Source organism: Corvus kubaryi, unplaced genomic scaffold, assembly GCF_017639235.1.
Source record: "Corvus kubaryi isolate FWS band 111438036 unplaced genomic scaffold, C.kubaryi_AGA036_p1.0 37383, whole genome shotgun sequence".
NCBI classification, from domain to species: Eukaryota; Metazoa; Chordata; class Aves; order Passeriformes; family Corvidae; genus Corvus; species Corvus kubaryi.
Window position 1 is genome coordinate 552,503 of NW_024581125.1, and position 16,709 is coordinate 569,211.

Sequence of the window (16,709 nt, forward strand, 5' to 3'; positions counted from 1 at the left end):
TAACCCCCTGTGCCGTGGTGCATTTGCAGGCGGGACAAGCCCAGCAGGACGCGGAGAGGCTCGCAATCCCAGCCTTACAGCAGCGGATCTCCTTATTCCCTGGCACTCACCTCACTCCCTACCTGAGCACTACAACGTTGGAGAGGGATGGGGGAACTGCACATAACCCTCTCCTGCAGCACATGGTCTTACTGGAACAGCCAACTGCACAAACGCCCCTGGTCACAGGTGAGCGCTCCGGGGGCAGCACTCGGGCACCTGGGAAAGAGAGGGAACCAGCTGGGATCTGTTGGGTTGTTGTCAAGGCAGCCTCTAGGTCCTGCATCCCCTCTACCCCCTGCAGGTAGAACATAAAACCTTTGGGATGTGTTTGCTGATTCATTGATTAGTGGTGGTTTTTCCAAAACCAGATCTCCCACCTCATTTTGGTGAGATGAAAATAAATGCTGTTATTCCATCAGGACAGCAAAAGTTGGTAGGTAAAAGTTGAAAACTCTTGTTTGTTGGAGTTCTGACCAGTTCAGATCAAAGCGAGGGCAAAAACATTGCATCTTAACAATTCCTGTTTTCCATGGACACTTTCTATTCCATGAGGGTAGGAAAGGCACGCACTTAGAAAATGACGGATCAAAGCACTTCCTCTCCACCATTAATATAAATAGCAAAACCGTGGCAGAATCAGCTGCCTCCCAGCAGATTGGGTTTGTTTGTGTTCGTTCCCTCTCCAGGACGTTAATTGCCGTGAGTCACTCCCGGTGCTGGAGTTTCAGAATGAGCTACCTGTGGGAAGGCCTGTGGCAATGAATAGGCTGGATTCAAAGCAATAATTCCCACTGGGATGCGTTCCTGGTTTCCTGTGTGTGGTGCTGGGACAAAGGATGTTCTGCCTCAGTTACAGGCGTGTTGGTTTTCCTTCCCTTCCTTCCATTTCTCATGAAAGTTCTCGGGAGGTGTCAGCCCCTGAAGCATTGCAGCTCGTGGCTGGTTGTGCATCCAGATCCCAGGAACACCCACGGGGTTGGGATAAGCTTAGGAGCACGTAGATGTGGGGAAGCCGAAGCAGAGAAGTGTGTTCGCTTCCCTCGGTTTCCAGTGTGCCGTGTTGGTTTCCAAGTGAATTCCTTCTACTCCACCTGCTCCGTGCGGTGTTTCCCGAGCGAGTACAACATGTTACAGCCCAACACTCAGGAGAAGGAGTCAGGACACAGCAACAAGGAGAAACACACGTTCCAGAGGCAGCAGCTGAGAGGCAGCGAGCTCACACGTGCTCCCCAAAGCCTTGAGTGCACCGGCTGCCAAGCTGCAGTTAATACTTGGCTATTCCTTGGAAACAAAGTGGAGTTTATTAGGATTCTGCTGGAGAGCCTTGAGCTCTGGAGATGGTCCCCTGACAGCTGCAGAATTATCCAGCTGTGATGGCTCTCTCTGTGCTGGAGGGTAGACATGGCCAGCTTGGGAAGCTAGACCAGAATTCCTTAGTTGTGGCATTCCTTTTGGGACCGGTTACTCCGGGTAGTATCCTTCGTGTTGTGGCACATGTCCTGATGTTCCGTAGTCCTCATGGAACGTATTCAGGGCTTGGAGCAACCTGAGATAATGGAAGGTGTCCCTGCCTGTGGCAGGGGGTGGGATGAGTTGAGTTTTAAGGTCCCTCCCAAGCCCAGCCATTCCAGGATTCCATGAACTTGGTGTCTCCTGGAAAGCTTTCCCAGGAGCACCTTGGCCATTGCTTTGGAGGAAGGTAGTCTTCCATAATATCCTGTGCAAGCTCTGCTGTCTGATTCGAGCTTTTGGGAGGAGGAGCTGTGCTCTCAGGGAAAAGGAGCACATCTCTGCCGATGATCCGTGTGTTGGTGCGCAGACCCGTGTGTGTACACACCGACATCTGTGGAGACACGCATTTATAAAATCAAATACCCTTTCACATGATTGCTTTCAGAAAAAAGCAGAGAGTGGGAGAAACTCAAGTCTTCCGAGAAAAGAGGCTTCCACATGAGTCAGCTCCTTCCACGTAGGGCAGTTCTGCGAATCGCTGGGAAAGGAGGTCACATCCTGAGACGCAAATGTCAAGGTGTTTCTAATCCTTAGCACAGAGCTGGCTGCAGACTTCTGGCAGCTTGACTCTGTCCTAAACCAAAGCCTGAGGAGAGCAGAGGGCTTCTTGCCCAAAAAAAAGTGACTGCAGCCCTACCCCTGTTAGCGAGGCAGCAATTCCCAGCCATGCCTTTTTATCCCAAGGTGTAACCAAAGTAAACGTGTATCCTCAGCTCCTCCCGCCTTGGGCTGGGCTTTGGTGGGCGTAGCTGGTGTCCCAGCTTTCTCAGAAGAGTGGGAAGGAGTGTTTTCCGAGGGCTGGGCAGGAACTGGCTCACCCCAAGAACTGCTGAGGAAAGAGGACACTTCCTAAAGATGTGTCCTTCCCAGAGCTCAGGGGGTATTTCACACGGCAGCCATCAGTGACACCCAAATCTCCAAGGGCGTGTCAGTAACCCCAATTATCCCAAAATAACCTTTTGAGTTTTGTTAACTCACTGGCATGTCTGCACAGGACAGTGATGGAAACAATTCCAGCTCTTTGTCACCTTGGCCTCTAACTTACCTTCTTGCTGCAGAAGCTCTGAGGCCTGACAGCTCCCATGTTCCTGAAACAGTCCCTTTCCCAGCTCGGAGCCGGCCAGGGGCTTATCACAGGGATTTTCCATCCCTGTGTGTGGAGCAGAGCACAGCCAAGGGCAGCCGTGCACTCCTTGATCGTCATCAAGGGAGTATCCAGGGAGCCCCCATGAGGGATAACTGCTGGTTCCTGCAGCTTGAACCTGGGATCAGTCCCTGGACCGAGGCAAGCTGTGAGGTTTAAACTCCTCCAGACTTCTGTGGTCTCGGAAGGGTCTGTGAGGTGTTGCTGGTTTCAAGAAATTAAGTGTTTCCAGAGGGTCTCTGAGTCACCAGGCAGACACAGAGCTCAAACCAAGCAAAGCATCGCTCCGTGCAGTGGTAATTAATTTATCTGCTCTCTCCTAAGGCAGCTCCAGCTGTAGGTGGCGAGGTGGCTGGGTTTGACATGGTATCACTGTCACCATCAGCGTTACTCAACAGCCGTTTTCTCCCTTCCTTTCTTCTTCCTCTTGTTTCTCCTCTGCTGTTTTTTCCTCCATATTATCTTCAGACTGGTATCTTTCAGGACTGCCCCTGCACGCACAGCCCCTGGTGGGTGGAGAGAGGGTCTCCCCTTCGATCCACAAGCTGCGGCAGCACCGCCCTCTCGGGCGCACCCAGTCTGCTCCCCTGCCCCAGAACGCCCAGGCCCTCCAGCAGCTGGTGATCCAGCAGCAGCACCAGCAGTTCCTGGAGAAACACAAACAGCAATTCCAGCAGCAGCAGCTGCACATCAACAAGGTAGGCACGAAGCTTGCAATGCCTTTCTTCCTCCCTAGCAGCTCCAAGCACGCGATTTTGGGGTCCCTAGTGCGGGTGTGTGTGTGGGCTCCACCTCCAGCATCCCTGGGCCTCTCATCCCTGGACCTCTCACCCTTGGACCTCTCTAAGGCATGACAACACCAGGAAGTATTTGTGAGGGAAGTTACTCAGATTTATTGAAGTGTTTGCTGGAAGGCTGAGAGACTTAAGGGAGTTCAGCCTGGAGGAGAGAAGGCTCCAGGGAGAGCTCAGAGCCCCTTGCAGGGCCTAAAGGGGCTCCAGGAGAGCTGCAGAGGGACTGAGGACAAGGCATGGAGGGACAGGACACAGGGAATGGCTTCCCAGTGCCAGAGGGCAGGGCTGGATGGGATCTTGGGAAGGAATTGCTCCCTGTGAGGGTGGGCAGGCCCTGGCACAGGGTGCCCAGAGCAGCTGTGGCTGCCCCTGGATCCCTGGCAGTGCCCAAGGCCAGGCTGGACACTGGGGCTTGGAGCAGCCTGGGACAGTGGGAGGTGTCCTGTCCATGGCAGGAGGGTGGAACTGCATCATCTTTAAGGTCCCTTCCCACCCAACCCATTCTGGGATTTGTCCTGCTTTGAGGCTTTCAGAACACTCCTCCCAAGGAGTCCCAGGGAAAGCAGCAATTCCAGGAGCAGGAAGTTTGGGGCTCAGGACCAGCCCATGGCAGGCGGCCGTTCGGATCGCGGCGGTTTCATTTACAGCAGAGCTTCCTCCAAATGTTTCCACTGTTCCAGTCCTGTGAGAAAACACAACCACTGAGGGAGGGCTGGATCAAAGAGTGGAAGAAGCCGCAACCCCCCCCACACACAACCACCCCCAAAGCCTCGTTTATGGGCTGGGCTGGGGCAGGATGGTTACACAAGCCACTGACGTCAATGCTGTCCTCCTGGAGAGCTGCCACCGCGGGTGCCAGCCCTGGCCCTGGGTCAGCCCCGCACACGGGGCCCTGGGGAGCCGCTGCTCCAGAGGGATCCCATTTCCTCCCCCCCTCCACACACTCCTCAGGACCAGGGCCGTGGGATGCGCGGCAGTGAGTTGGGGTTCTTTGTTCAGGCCAGTGTCAGCTGGAGGGATTTGTCGCATCAAGGTTTCTAAAGCTTTTCCAAAGCCTCCGCCGTGACGTATCCGCTGAGCTCATTCAGACTTTCTCCCGGACCTCCCAGGAGCTGGAGAGCCACTGGAGCACTCTGAATTCCAGCTTTGTCAGAGCTGGGACCCATCGCTCTCCACAGCAGAAGCAGAGAGGGTTTAATTGAACTGATGGCAGAGGGGCAGCTTCCCAGAGTTTGATTTATAGGAGTCACGAGTTAAAATCACTTTGGTGCTAGCGCTGCATGCGTGTGGCGGATTTATCCCGTGGGACAGCATCCAAGTGCTGACATGGAAGAAGACTTTTCCCAGATGTGGGGATATTTTAGGACCCTCGTGTGTAGGAGAGTTAAGGGCACGGCTAAAAATAAAAGAAAAGAATATTTAATTATTAACAGGACCAATGGCAGTGCCTGTTAATTTTTTTATTTGTGGATTTCCCGTAAATAATACTCCTGAAGTCTTTTATATATTTATATACTCTGAAATAAGGCTCTTCTTAATTCCATATGATTTTTCCAAACTTTGAGATTTTGGCCCTAAATGTTCCCTGTTAGGTGTCTGCAGCAGATGAAATTTTTGAGGGGACTGCAGCCAAAACAAGTCTTGCTGTTTCCAGGAAGGCAACCGAGAAAAAATACACTGTTTTACTTTAAAATAGTAAGAATAATCATCAGAGAAGCTGTGGCTGCCCCATGATCCCTGGAAGTGTTCAAGGCCAGGTTGGACTGAGCTTGGAGCACCCTGGGATAGTGGAAGGTGTCCCTGCCTATGGTAGGGAGGGAATGGGATGAGCTTTAAGATCCCTTCTAGCCTAAACCATTCTGTTTTTCTCAGTGAGCTGAAATTCCACCGTCACCCTGTGCTTCTATATCCCACCTCTTTTGCAGGTTTAATGTTCAAACCTGGGAGGTTTAGGTTGGATTATCAGGAAATATTTCTCCACTGAAAGGGTGGTCAGGCACTGGCACAGGCTGCTGGGGGCAGTGGTGGAGTCTCCATCCCTGGAAGTGATCAGACAACGTGTGAATGTGGCACTGGGAGACACGGTTTGGGAGTGGGTTTGGCAGTGCTGGGGGAATGGTTGGACTTGATGGTCTGAGAGGGCTTTTCCAGCCTTAAGGATTCTGTGATTTGTAACATCAGAAGAGTTTTCTCTCCAAGCCCCATCCAGCCTTGCAGGTGGGTTGTTCCCTCCACGCACAGCAGCTCCACAGTCTCCTGGTCCTTCCAGCAGCAGGACTGAGGCTGCCTCAGACAGTTGTTTTTCCCCTGCTGTCTCATCACTTCAGGGGGAAAAAAAACCAGATCAAGAGATTTCTGTAGGCTTTGGCTGCTGCAGAAGGCTCTGCCAGCTCCCTACATGGCTGGTGCCCAAGTCAGCCTCTCCCCGTCATCCCTTATCATCTCTCGTTTCCCCTTAGTCTGGAAAAGTTAAAAATTAGAACCCAAAGGGAACGTGGGAAGAGTGATGTCGAGTTAAATGAGTTCAGCCTTTATCATCTCTTTTTTTTTCTGTTTTTTTCCTCATTTTCATCAAAGCTGTGTCTCCAGCTGTCCAGAGTTGTTCTGTTTCTTCCTTGAGTTTGTCCTTTGACTCCAGAGGGAGGAAAAGGAGGTTTCTACTGCCTTCTGCACATCATGGCATGGCCGGGGCTGAGCTAGTGTGACATCCTCCTTTGCTTCCTGCCTCCTCTCTTCCTCTGGTTTTCCTCCTGTGCCACCCACCAGTGGGGATCAGAGTCCCATCCAGCCCAAGCCATTCTGGGATTCCATGATTTTTGTGCTGGGGGCTCCTCATTGGTCTCTGATGTGTAAATAGCTGTCCCTAACCTGTTTAGTAGGACCTTCAAGGTCTTCAGTGTCCCAGGAACTTGCCACTGTAGAGAAAGGTGTCCCCTGGAGCAGCTGGTATGGATTGATGGGCCTGGTGGTACTCAGAGGCTGGGTTTGGTGGTCTTGGAGGTCTTTTCCAACCTTAATGAATCTGTGAGTCTATTTATCACATCTGCTGGACAAATCCAATGGCAGCTGAAATGTCACTAGCAAAAAATGCAGCTTTTTCCCCCTCATGAAACATTCCACAGAAAAGTGACGAACTCTTTGGTTTTCCCTGTATTTATGACGTGGCTTTGCTATGTGGTGTTTCTTTGTTGTTTTGTGGGTTTTGTTTAATTTCTGTTCTTTGTATCTCGAAGCTGTGGAGGAGAACTCTTGCCAGCTGCGTGGAGCCTTTTAAAAATGCTTGTGACTAGAGAGCTGTAATTTATTCCGGAGTGAAGTCGTTCTCTGCCCGAGGCTGGAGAGGCAGTGCCTTTACCAGAGGCTCATGGTGGTGGCACTTTGTGACAGCCAGAGGCCACTGGGTATGAAAACAGAGGAGTAACCTCGTGGCAGAGGAAGCCAGAGAGCTAATTAAGGGAGGGAGGAGTTATTTACGGTGCTCTGTGTTTACTATTCCAGAAACATTTACAAGCAGCTTCAGTGCTACCTTTACAGCCAGCCCCTTGCACTTTGTTTCCCTCCAGTTTTCAACTGCACGAGCACGTGCTCGTAAAACTGCACAAATGGAAGATTTTTAGGGAGTTTTAATGGGCCTGGGATGCAGATAGTCAGTGCATTATGTGGAATGTGTTGGGAACAAAGTGTCTTCTCTGCAAAATCGTCCTCTGAGGGCAGGGTTGCTGCAGCTGGAGCTGGTGACAGACCAGGAGATTCCCTCTGCAAAGGGAGAGCAGACGGAATGTCTGAAATGTCCTTGTCATTGACCACTTGGTCTTTTCAACCTTCACTGTGCTTTTCAATTAATTCTCACATTTTTAAGGAGCAGGAATAATTTAAAACTTCTAGGGGCTTACACGGCCTCTCATTCCCATTGGGTATGACAGTGGCATTGTGAGTTATTTTTCCCAGCAATTACCTTGTGCAGTTCAGAAGTTCAAAAGGTATTAAGTTCAAAAGCTTGAGACCTTCGATCCAAGCAGGGAAAAAAAACCACAAGTAGCAGATGGTTTGTGATGATTTAATTATCTTTAAAACAGATTATATTCATCAAGCCTAAGAGGGCTTAAAGAAAATTGGTGGAAGAAGTTTTAGCTTAATGTGGTTTGGATATTCAGTGTGTGTTGTAAGGAATGAAACTGGGGGGCAGGGGGAACCTCACAAAAATCCTTGAGGGGTTTTGATCCCTGAATCTTTGCAGGGACCTCCCGAGGTCACTGAGGGCAGTGTCCCTGCGTGACCAGGTTGCCCAAGGATCTCCAAGGATGGAGACTCCAGAACTTGTCTGAAAAACTTGTTCAAGTGTTTGACCACCCTCACAGGAAAAAAAAAAGTGTTTTATTGTGTTCAGAAGGAATTTCAAGGGTTTGAATTTGTGCCCATGGCCTCTTGTCCCATCACTTGTGAGTGCAGCCCATGAGAGTCCAAGGACTTAAGTATATCCAAGTTCTCTTAAGTGTTGCCTAAACCTGGTAGTTCCTGCAGCGAGGGAAGTTTTCCTTGTTCCAGACTTTTCCTCTGGTGTCAGAGTCCTGGGATTCCTGAAGGATGGTCTTAAATAGGGCATTAAGTGCTGTGGCCTTTTCTGTGCCACATGCCACCGGGTGCCTTCCCTCATTCAGCAGTGGGACCAGGATCTCTCTGGTCTTCCTCTTTTCTTTCTTCATGCCCTTCATGTCCCTTGCCAGATTTAACTCCATTCCTGCCCCTCTGCCTTGCTTAAGTTGTATGGCAGAACCTTCCTTCCTACTTTTGGGGAGGAAAAAAGGCTTAATTCCAGGTTGGAGCCACTGTTCTTCAAAGAGCAAGTTACTGACAAACAGTCCCTCCTCCTGCATGTGTTCAATAACCATGTTTTGATTTAGCTTTATTAGATTTAAAATCAATATTGCTTTCCATACCAATGACCTAATCCTCATTAAACCTTGCCCTGACAACTTTCAAAGTGCAGCAGTTTCTTTTTAAGCCTGTGGAGCAGGGGCAGCCTGAGCTCTTTGAAAGGGAGGAAATGGATTGGTTTTCCCATGCTGGTGTTAAAAACAGGTCACATTTGGGGGTTTTTTTTTATATCCCAAATAAAAATCATAAGCAGTCTGAGACAGAGGACCGTGAATTTTATCTTGCCAATGAACTTTAAAAAGTCTGAGTGAATTACAGTGAAAATTAAATTGTTCCTTTTGGTTTAGGAGCAGCTCTCAGAGGAGTTTACTGAGTCTGGTTAGGGAGGTCAGGTTAGAACAGTGCTGCTTTGAGGTTTGCTCTCAGCTGTGTGTCCTGAGTTTCCTCTTAAGAGTGCAGGTTTTCAAGTAATCTTTATTTCAGCCTCACAGATGAAATGCAGGGGGTGACTCGAGGTGAGATTGGACAAACAGGCAGCAAAACCCCGCTTGGAGGCTTTGTGTCCCTCGTATTCTTTCAGAATTTAATTGCCAAACATCTCGATGGCTGCTCTGCGGGTTTGTGAATGGAGCAGCATCTGGAGGCGCGCAGGAACAAGAGGCCCTTACTCCTTCAGAGGGAAAGTTGAGTGGAAAATGAGGGGGTGTCATTACCTGGGCCACGGGATTTCAGAGCCCTTCATGCCGAGGTTGCCCTGACCTTTCCCTGGATTGTTCCGGGCCTGGATTGTGAGGCGGAACCACCCAGAAGTGCTCTTTCCCGTGAGTCTGGAGGACAGGGCGAGCTTCCCCTGTGGTGAGTTGCGCTTCGCCTGATGGGCTCTCTGCTTTCAGATCATATCCAAACCCACGGAGCCGGCGCGGCAGCACGAGAGCCACCCCGAGGAGACGGAGGAGGAGCTGCGCGAGCACCAGGCCCTGCTGGAGGAGCCCTATGGCGACAGGGCCGCGGGCCAGAAGGAGGCCCCAGCGCTGGCCAGCGTGGTGCAGGTGAAGCAGGAGCCCATCGAGAGCGACGAGGAGGAGGCAGAGCCGCAGCAGGAGCTGGAGTCCGGGCAGAGGCAGGCGGAGCAGGAGCTGCTCTTCCGCCAGGTGAGCTCACGGAGCGCCGAGTCCGGCGCTTGGGTTGTGGTGTAGAACGTGGATTTGAGCTTGGAAGTCACCTTGTGCTGCTCCGAGGGGGAGACTCCGAGGGGAACCAGCTCCTGAGGGTTGGCTGGGTAGAGGAACCCGGTGTAAAATCAGTGATTCCTTCCCTGGGAGGAGAGTCTGGCTCACCTGCACAAAACACAGTCACTGTGTTAACGGGCACTGAGCCACTTCTGTGGCTGTTTCTTTGGGAAGACAAAGTGTATCCTAACATTCCAGAGCACTAGCCACCAGCAGAGGATTTTATTTTGGTTTAATGATTTAAAATTAATTTCTCCAGAAAAAGACTGTGCAAGGAAGCAGGGGACAAGCGGAGGGTGTTCCTGCTTCAGAATTAGAGATCCTAGAGCCTCCAGCCAGGCTCATTTCTGGGGGAAAACACCGGAGGCTTGTGGATTGCAGGTGATAAATCCAGTAACAAGGTAGCACAGTGTAATGGAGCTCATCCATGTCCTCCAGGAATGTCAGGAACTACATTTGCCCAGAGCAGCTGTGGCTGCCCCTGGATCCTTGGAAGTGTCCAAGGCCAGGCTGGATGGGATGGTGGAAGGTGTCCCTGCCCACAGGGCTGGGGCTCCGTGTGCTGTGTCTGCCTGACTTGGCCCTAGAAACACCACATTCATTTGCTGCATGTGAGGAAAAGGAGTCCAAGCCCACCAGCCTTGAGAAACCCTTTTGGGAAGGCCCTTTCAGCAGCTGCCTGCTTCTTTTCCCCACAGCAAGCCCTGCTCCTGGAGCAGCAGCGGATCCACCAGCTGAGGAACTACCAGGCATCGCTGGAGGCGGCCGGCATGCCCGTGTCCTTCGGGGGACACCGGCCCCTGTCCCGGGCACAGTCCTCCCCCGCCTCGGCCACCTTCCCCATGTCTGTGCAGGAGCCACCCACTAAGCCAAGGTTCACAACAGGTGAGGTTTGGGGGGGCTGGGGATGACTGGTGTGCCTTCCATTGAGCTTTTCTGCAAGGGCATGGAGTGACAGGAAAAGGAGGAATAGCTTTAGACTGGGAGGAGGGTTAGATGGGTTGTTGGAAGGAAGTCCTTCCCTGTGAGGGTGATAAGGTTGCCCAGAGCAGCTGTGGCTGCCCCTGGATCCCTGGAAGTGTCCAAGGCCAGGTTGGATGGGGCTTGAAGCAGCCTGGGGAAGTGGAAGGTGTCCCAGCCCTGCCCACAAGATGAGCTTTAAGGTCCTTTCCTACCCAAACCATTCCATGATGACGATGCTAAGATTTTCTTCCCCGTCCCTGCCAATCCATAAGCGTGGGCTCCGCGTCTCATCCCCGTTTGGGTGCTCCGTAACGTCCTGCCTTCTTCAAGGAGCAGACTGAGTCATCCCTGTTGTCCTGCATGTCCCTTCCCCGGAGCAAAAACAACCTGCCCACACCAGCAGCAGCACAGCCCTGGAGTTCTGTGTCTCCAGGCAGACAGAGCGAGTCCCAGGCTGTGGCAGAGCTGATTTAGAGGCAAGGCAGGGAGAACCAGTGCCCCTGAGGGACAGAGTGCAATGCTGGCTCTGCTTCCTCCACCTTCTCCAGCCCCTCCATAATCTCGTGCCGTAAGTTATCCACTCCGGGCTTCCTGCCAGCCTTGCCTCCTCCTGTAACACAGGAGTCCGTGCCCGCAGGTCAGGAAAAATGAGGTGAGCTGGTGATTTCGTGTTGTCTTGAAGAGACAGAGACCAAAGAGTGTTTGCTTACCTGTGAAGGAAAACAGTAAGTGCAGTCCTGCATTTGTCTGGTGGAAAGCATGAGTGCAAAATAAGTGTTGATCCCCATCCCGGGAAGTGTTCACAGCCAGCTTGGAGAACCCTGGGACAGTGGAAGGTGTCCCTGCCCATGGCAGGGGGTGGAACAAGATGGGCTTTGAGGTCCCATCCAACCCAAACCTTCCTGGGATTCTGTGAGCTCCCCACCAAGATTAAAAGCAAAAAGCAAATTGTTCTTCCTGTATCCTGACAACCAGCTTTTCTCCCCAAAATCCTTTCTGCCTCTTCAGTACCCTTAGCAACTGCTGGAAGTTGCTTTCCTGTGCGACTTCTCAAGCCCCGTGCTGGGTGATGGGGACTGATTTCGAAGTCCGCCTTCTCCCCCAAATGTCAGGCTCTTATTTTGTGAATGAACAGTTTGCAACGTGATGTGTTCCCTGGGAAAAGGAAAAGGAGGGGGGAGAAAAATCCACAACGCCCAAATAAGAGCGACTCATGATGTTGTTTCCCTTTCACTTCTGCTTTTATTCCATTTTTAACCTACACTTCTTGCATCACTCAGCTCAGTGCTGTGAATCGGGTTTATTTTCAGGCCCTGCTGGTGTAGTAATAGTGGCATGTTCAGTGTGACTTTGTTCCTCAGCTCCTGGCTGCAGGCAGGCTGGGAGGCGTGTGCTGTCAGCTCTGGAAAAACCCAGGGAACGGCTCCGTTTTTCCCTTTAAAGTCTCTTACTCATTGTTGTTGATGTTGAACCCCAGAATTTCAGCAGAGCTGCATTTCTAACGCCATCAGTTCTCACAAAATTAATAGATTTTGGCTTTTGCCAAGGGTGCAAGGAAAATTCCCCTGTCTCAGGGTCAGAGCAGATGAAATTTGAGCTCCTAATACACTTAACCCCAAACCTTAGGGCTTTCAAAACAAGGAAGCCTGGCCCTGCTTGAAAGGATTATTCATTCCTTCCCTTTCTTCCCTCCTCCTCCACCAGTGTTGAAGCTGCCCAATCAATCACATGCAAGACTCTGGACATACAATAAATAATATTTCCTACCAGAGGATCTATGTTTGACTCAGATCCGTGACCCTGAATTTCGTTTAAAATTGCAGGCAACAGTAAGAGTGCAGGTTTGAGAGCTGTGCTGCTTGGAAAAGGTGCTGTTCCAGTGTCAGGGTTTATTTTCCTCGGAGGCAGGGTTTGAAAAACTAAAAAAGTGGCTGGAAATAAGAGGTGGAATATCACATTGTTTCTATCCAGCACTGCACACAGTGATGAGGTGCAGAATGCTTCGGGTAGTTCACCTGTAAAATACCATTTTCATGGTGTTTACCCAGGTTAAGATTCCAAGGGCTTGACTTTTCTTTTCCCTTCCATCTCTGCATTTATGCTGGGTGAGTGGAGGAGGAAGCACAATAAAATCAGGCATTCACTGTCACTAATTAAGGTGCAAAGCATAAAGACCTCTGTGCTGGACCTAAAGCTAGTCCTAGGTCTCATAAGAGGTTTGGTTTAATTAACCAGCACTGTCTGCTTAAGAGAGGCAGGGAAGAACACCCACTGCCATGGGCATGGAAGCAGGAGAAAGGGAAGGAAAGGCATTTCAGCTGCTGAGCATGTGTGTGAGTGAAATTGCCTCATGTTTTGCTGGGGTTGTCCACGGCGGCGTGTCGGAGATTGTTTCTGGAGGTGGATGCTGAAGCTTAATCACTGGGATTGAGCTGTTCTTTGGAAGGCAGGAAATGAAAGTCTTGGGTATTTTTCAAAAGCAAGCAGTGCTGAAGTGCATCAGGCTTCTTTTTCCTGAGGAAAATCCATCTGGCTGATAAGCGGCTGCTTTGGAGACTGATCCTAAGGCAGAGGACTGAGGGTTGGAATTGGTGTGATGGGTTGGTGAGAGGGCTGCAGGGAGCAAAGCTCGCTGAATGGCCCTAATCAGGCCAACCGTGATCACTCTGGATGTGGATGTGGCCCTTAAGAGATCAGTCCTTGTCCAACAGACAGGGGAATTGTTCCTCCCTTTCATGTGTGGGATATTGTATAGAAATAACACAGAAAGCTGATGCTTTCCCTGGACCGAGTTAGCTGCAGACAGCTGGAAGTTCTGGGGCTGATGTATATTTTATTTTCCTGTCTCTCTCGGTGACCAACACCTGAGACTTCAAAGGTGCAGGGGAAGGAGCCACATACTGCAGCTCTCAAACATGATGTCCATTACTCCACATCAAAGTGAAAGCCGTGCCTTTCCTGAATCCTTCCAGCAATCAGTTTGATGTCCTGAAGCATGACATTTAATTTTCCTTCCTCCCAGAAAGCCAGTCCTTGAACTTGCCCTCTCTAGCTCGAGCAGCCCCCGTGACTTTAATGAATACTTGTGCTTGCCCTGTTCTACACACTTGAATAAGGATCTTCAGGTTAGGCCATTAATTTGCATAGCTCCAATTATCCAGTCTCTGATCTCCTGCAAAAATGGGTCCACAAATTATTCTGATGTTCTGCATTAAAGGGTTTTTCCTTTCTGATGAAGGCATTTATTCTCTCCCGTGCAGAGCAATATAATTATCTGAACCTCAGATCATATGTTTGTTCTGCCAAGAAAAGCCAGTTGGTTTTGCTTTAGTGCTGACCTTTAAAAATGATTGTTCTTATGTCTGAAGAGAGTCTTGCTTCCAGCACCACTTCAATTAACTTGTGACAGCCAGTGTAGTTTTGTATTTTAAGCTTAAATTGCCGAGCTTCCCTCTGTGTGTGTGTGTGTGAGTGTGCATGTGTGTCCCCAGCCACAGGAAGGAATTGGGAACAGCTCCCTTTTCCACTGGGCTGGTTTCTAGGAAAGAGAAATGATGAGTGACGTGTGGTTGCAGCACAGAAGGACTTCGCTGAGACACTGCTGTTATCACTGAACCCTTGGGAGAGGAGAACCAGTGATGAACCAGATTCTGCAAACGCCAGGTTTGGAGTGGGAGAGAATCCTTGAGTGGTTTGAGTTGGAAGGGACCTTGAAGGTGATCCAGTTCCATGGGCAGGGACACCTTCCACTATCCCAGGTTGCTCCAAGCCCTGTCCAACCCGACCCTGGACATTTCCAGGGATGGGACAGTCAGGGCCTCACCACCCTCACAGCTGAGAATTTCCTCCGTAAATCCAATCTAAATTTCTTCTAGTTTAAGACCTTGCACTTGTTCAGTTAAACTCAGGCTGGGGTGAAAGCTTCTCCTCAGGTGAATTCCGAGCTTGCCTTGGCCCAGCAGCTCCTGGTGGTGTTTGATGCTGTGCATCAAACATGGGAGACCTCGAGAGAGCTTTGCAGCACAGCCTCCTCCGAGTGAACTTTGGCTGACCCGAGGGCAGCCAATTACCAGGGCTCTGTTCTCTCCCTTGAACCCAGCGTGGTTTGGCTTTTGGGGGGTGTTTTTTCCCTCTGCACTCACCTACAGCAGAGCGAGGAGCTGCCAGACACCTCCCCTGACGCTGGAGTCCTGCGGGTGCCGGGGCCAGGGCAGGGAGCCAAGATTCCCGGTGGCACAACGTGCCCACACCCAGCCAGGAGGTGGGACTGCAGCTGGAGCCAGGCTTGGGAGCGTGCAGGGGCACAGCCTCAGCTCCAGCTGCGTGTCCAGGGCTGCTCCTAGATCCCTGCAAGCCCCTTGGAGCTCCCAGATTGAGCTGGGACCGGCTCCTGCCGCTGCTGCCTCAGAGGCTTTGGATTCTCGTCAAGACCTTTGGAGTCCATAGAAATCATGGAAAACCTTGGGTTGGAAAGGACCTGAAAGATTATCTGGTTTTAAATCTCTGCCATGGCAGGGACACCTCCCACTGTCCCAGGCTGCTCCCAGCCCCAATGTCCAGCCTGGCCTTGGACACTGCCAGGGATCCAGGGGCAGCCGCAGCTGCTCTGGGCACCCTGTGCCAGGGCCTGCCCACCCTCCCAGGGAACAATTCCCAATTCCCAATCTCCCATCCAGCCCTGCCCTCTGGCACTGGGAAGCCATTCCCTGTGTCCTGTCCCTCCATGCCTTGTCCCCAGTCCCTCTGCAGCTCTCCTGGAGCCCCTTTAGGCCCTGCAAGGGGCTCTGAGCTCTCCTTGGAGCCTTCCCTTCTCCAGGTGAGCACCCCCAGCTCTCCCAGCAGAGGGGCTCCAGCCCTTGGACCAACTTTCATACAGACATTTCCTGCAAGAAACCTTTCTCTTGGGAAAAAAAGCCCCAAACTGACCACTTTTCTTCTGTTTTCTGGAGTCTCATATCCCTTGAGGATTTCCACAGGAAGGGCTGGATGCAGGTTTGGATTTTCAGTTCTCTGTGGCTCCTGCTCGAACACGCAATTCTGGCCTAGAGCCATTGACTCCAAAGTGCAAAATACGCCCTTTTTTGCCCTGAAAGTGGCAGTTTTTTGGTGTTTGTTTTAAGCTGAGAGCAATTGTGTCCCCTGTGCCGCAGGCCTCGTGTACGACACGTTGATGCTGAAGCACCAGTGCACCTGTGGAAACACCAACAGCCACCCCGAGCACGCGGGCAGGATCCAGAGCATCTGGTCCAGGCTCCAGGAGACGGGGCTGCGGGGCAAGTGTGAGGTGAGGAAAACACCAGCAAAGGCCACATGATGGCTTTTAGGATTACTAATAATGTTATTATTGCTTTATTATTGTTGTTGCTATTTTTAATTATTATTATTATTACTATATTATTATTGCTGTTACATTATTATTATGCCAAAGAAAAGAGCAAGACATGATGTAACCCTCTCATTTGTTATCCTTCCAATGATTCCAGCAAAAGCAACAACTTTTCTGTGGTTTAATAACTTTTTTGTGCTCTGTAATGAGTAATGGTCAATGCTGTAAAAGGAATGGGGGTAGGAGGATGGCATTGAGCACCACTCCATCACAAGAGGTTAAATTAGATTTATTTGATACATTTTTAAGAGCAAGCAGATGAAGGGAAAAGCTTAGATATGAAATGGAAAGAATGGAGATTAATAATCAAAATTAATGAGTAATTGTTAGATGTAACTAACAGCAGTGGTGATAAATGGGAGTGTAAGTGTGTGTTCATCAATTCTTGGAGCATCTGAGGGGGCTGAATCCCAGAGCATAAATATTCCAGCAGTGTCAGGATCTGGCTGGGAATGTTCCCAAGCCATCAGATAAGACATCCACGTGGTGGCAGCATTGCCATTGCCTAAATGTCCCTGTCCTGCCCTCATTTATCCCTTTCAAACCTGGTTCTGTCTGTGGATACCCATTTAATCGAATTTTGGGATTATTTGGGACCAAAAGAACCTCATTACTAATTGCCTGGCCTCCTCAATGGGTGTTACAGATGTTCTCTAATGTCTGAGTTCCTCGCTGTAGGATCCCAGGGAACTATTACTGTCCTTAATTCTCTGCTGATTTCCTTAAGGAACATTTATTTTCCTTGATTTCCGTGCTTAACTTGG

General features: G+C 50.5%; 1 protein-coding gene across 3 annotated transcripts in view; it reads left to right on the forward strand.

Moving 5' to 3' along the window:
• HDAC4 (histone deacetylase 4) overlaps nucleotides 1-16,709 on the forward strand; it is a 78,980-nt gene that overhangs the window by 34,648 nt on the left and 27,623 nt on the right. For 2 of the 3 annotated variants that reach the window (XM_042035230.1, XM_042035228.1), the window contains exons 8-12: nucleotides 30-228; nucleotides 3,167-3,396; nucleotides 9,261-9,518; nucleotides 10,295-10,481; nucleotides 15,710-15,843. In XM_042035230.1, coding sequence (XP_041891164.1) covers nucleotides 30-228; nucleotides 3,167-3,396; nucleotides 9,261-9,518; nucleotides 10,295-10,481; nucleotides 15,710-15,843 — 1,008 coding nt within the window. The remainder of the gene's footprint in view (nucleotides 1-29; nucleotides 229-3,166; nucleotides 3,397-9,260; nucleotides 9,519-10,294; nucleotides 10,482-15,709; nucleotides 15,844-16,709) is intronic. The other variant, XM_042035229.1, reaches the window with a different exon arrangement.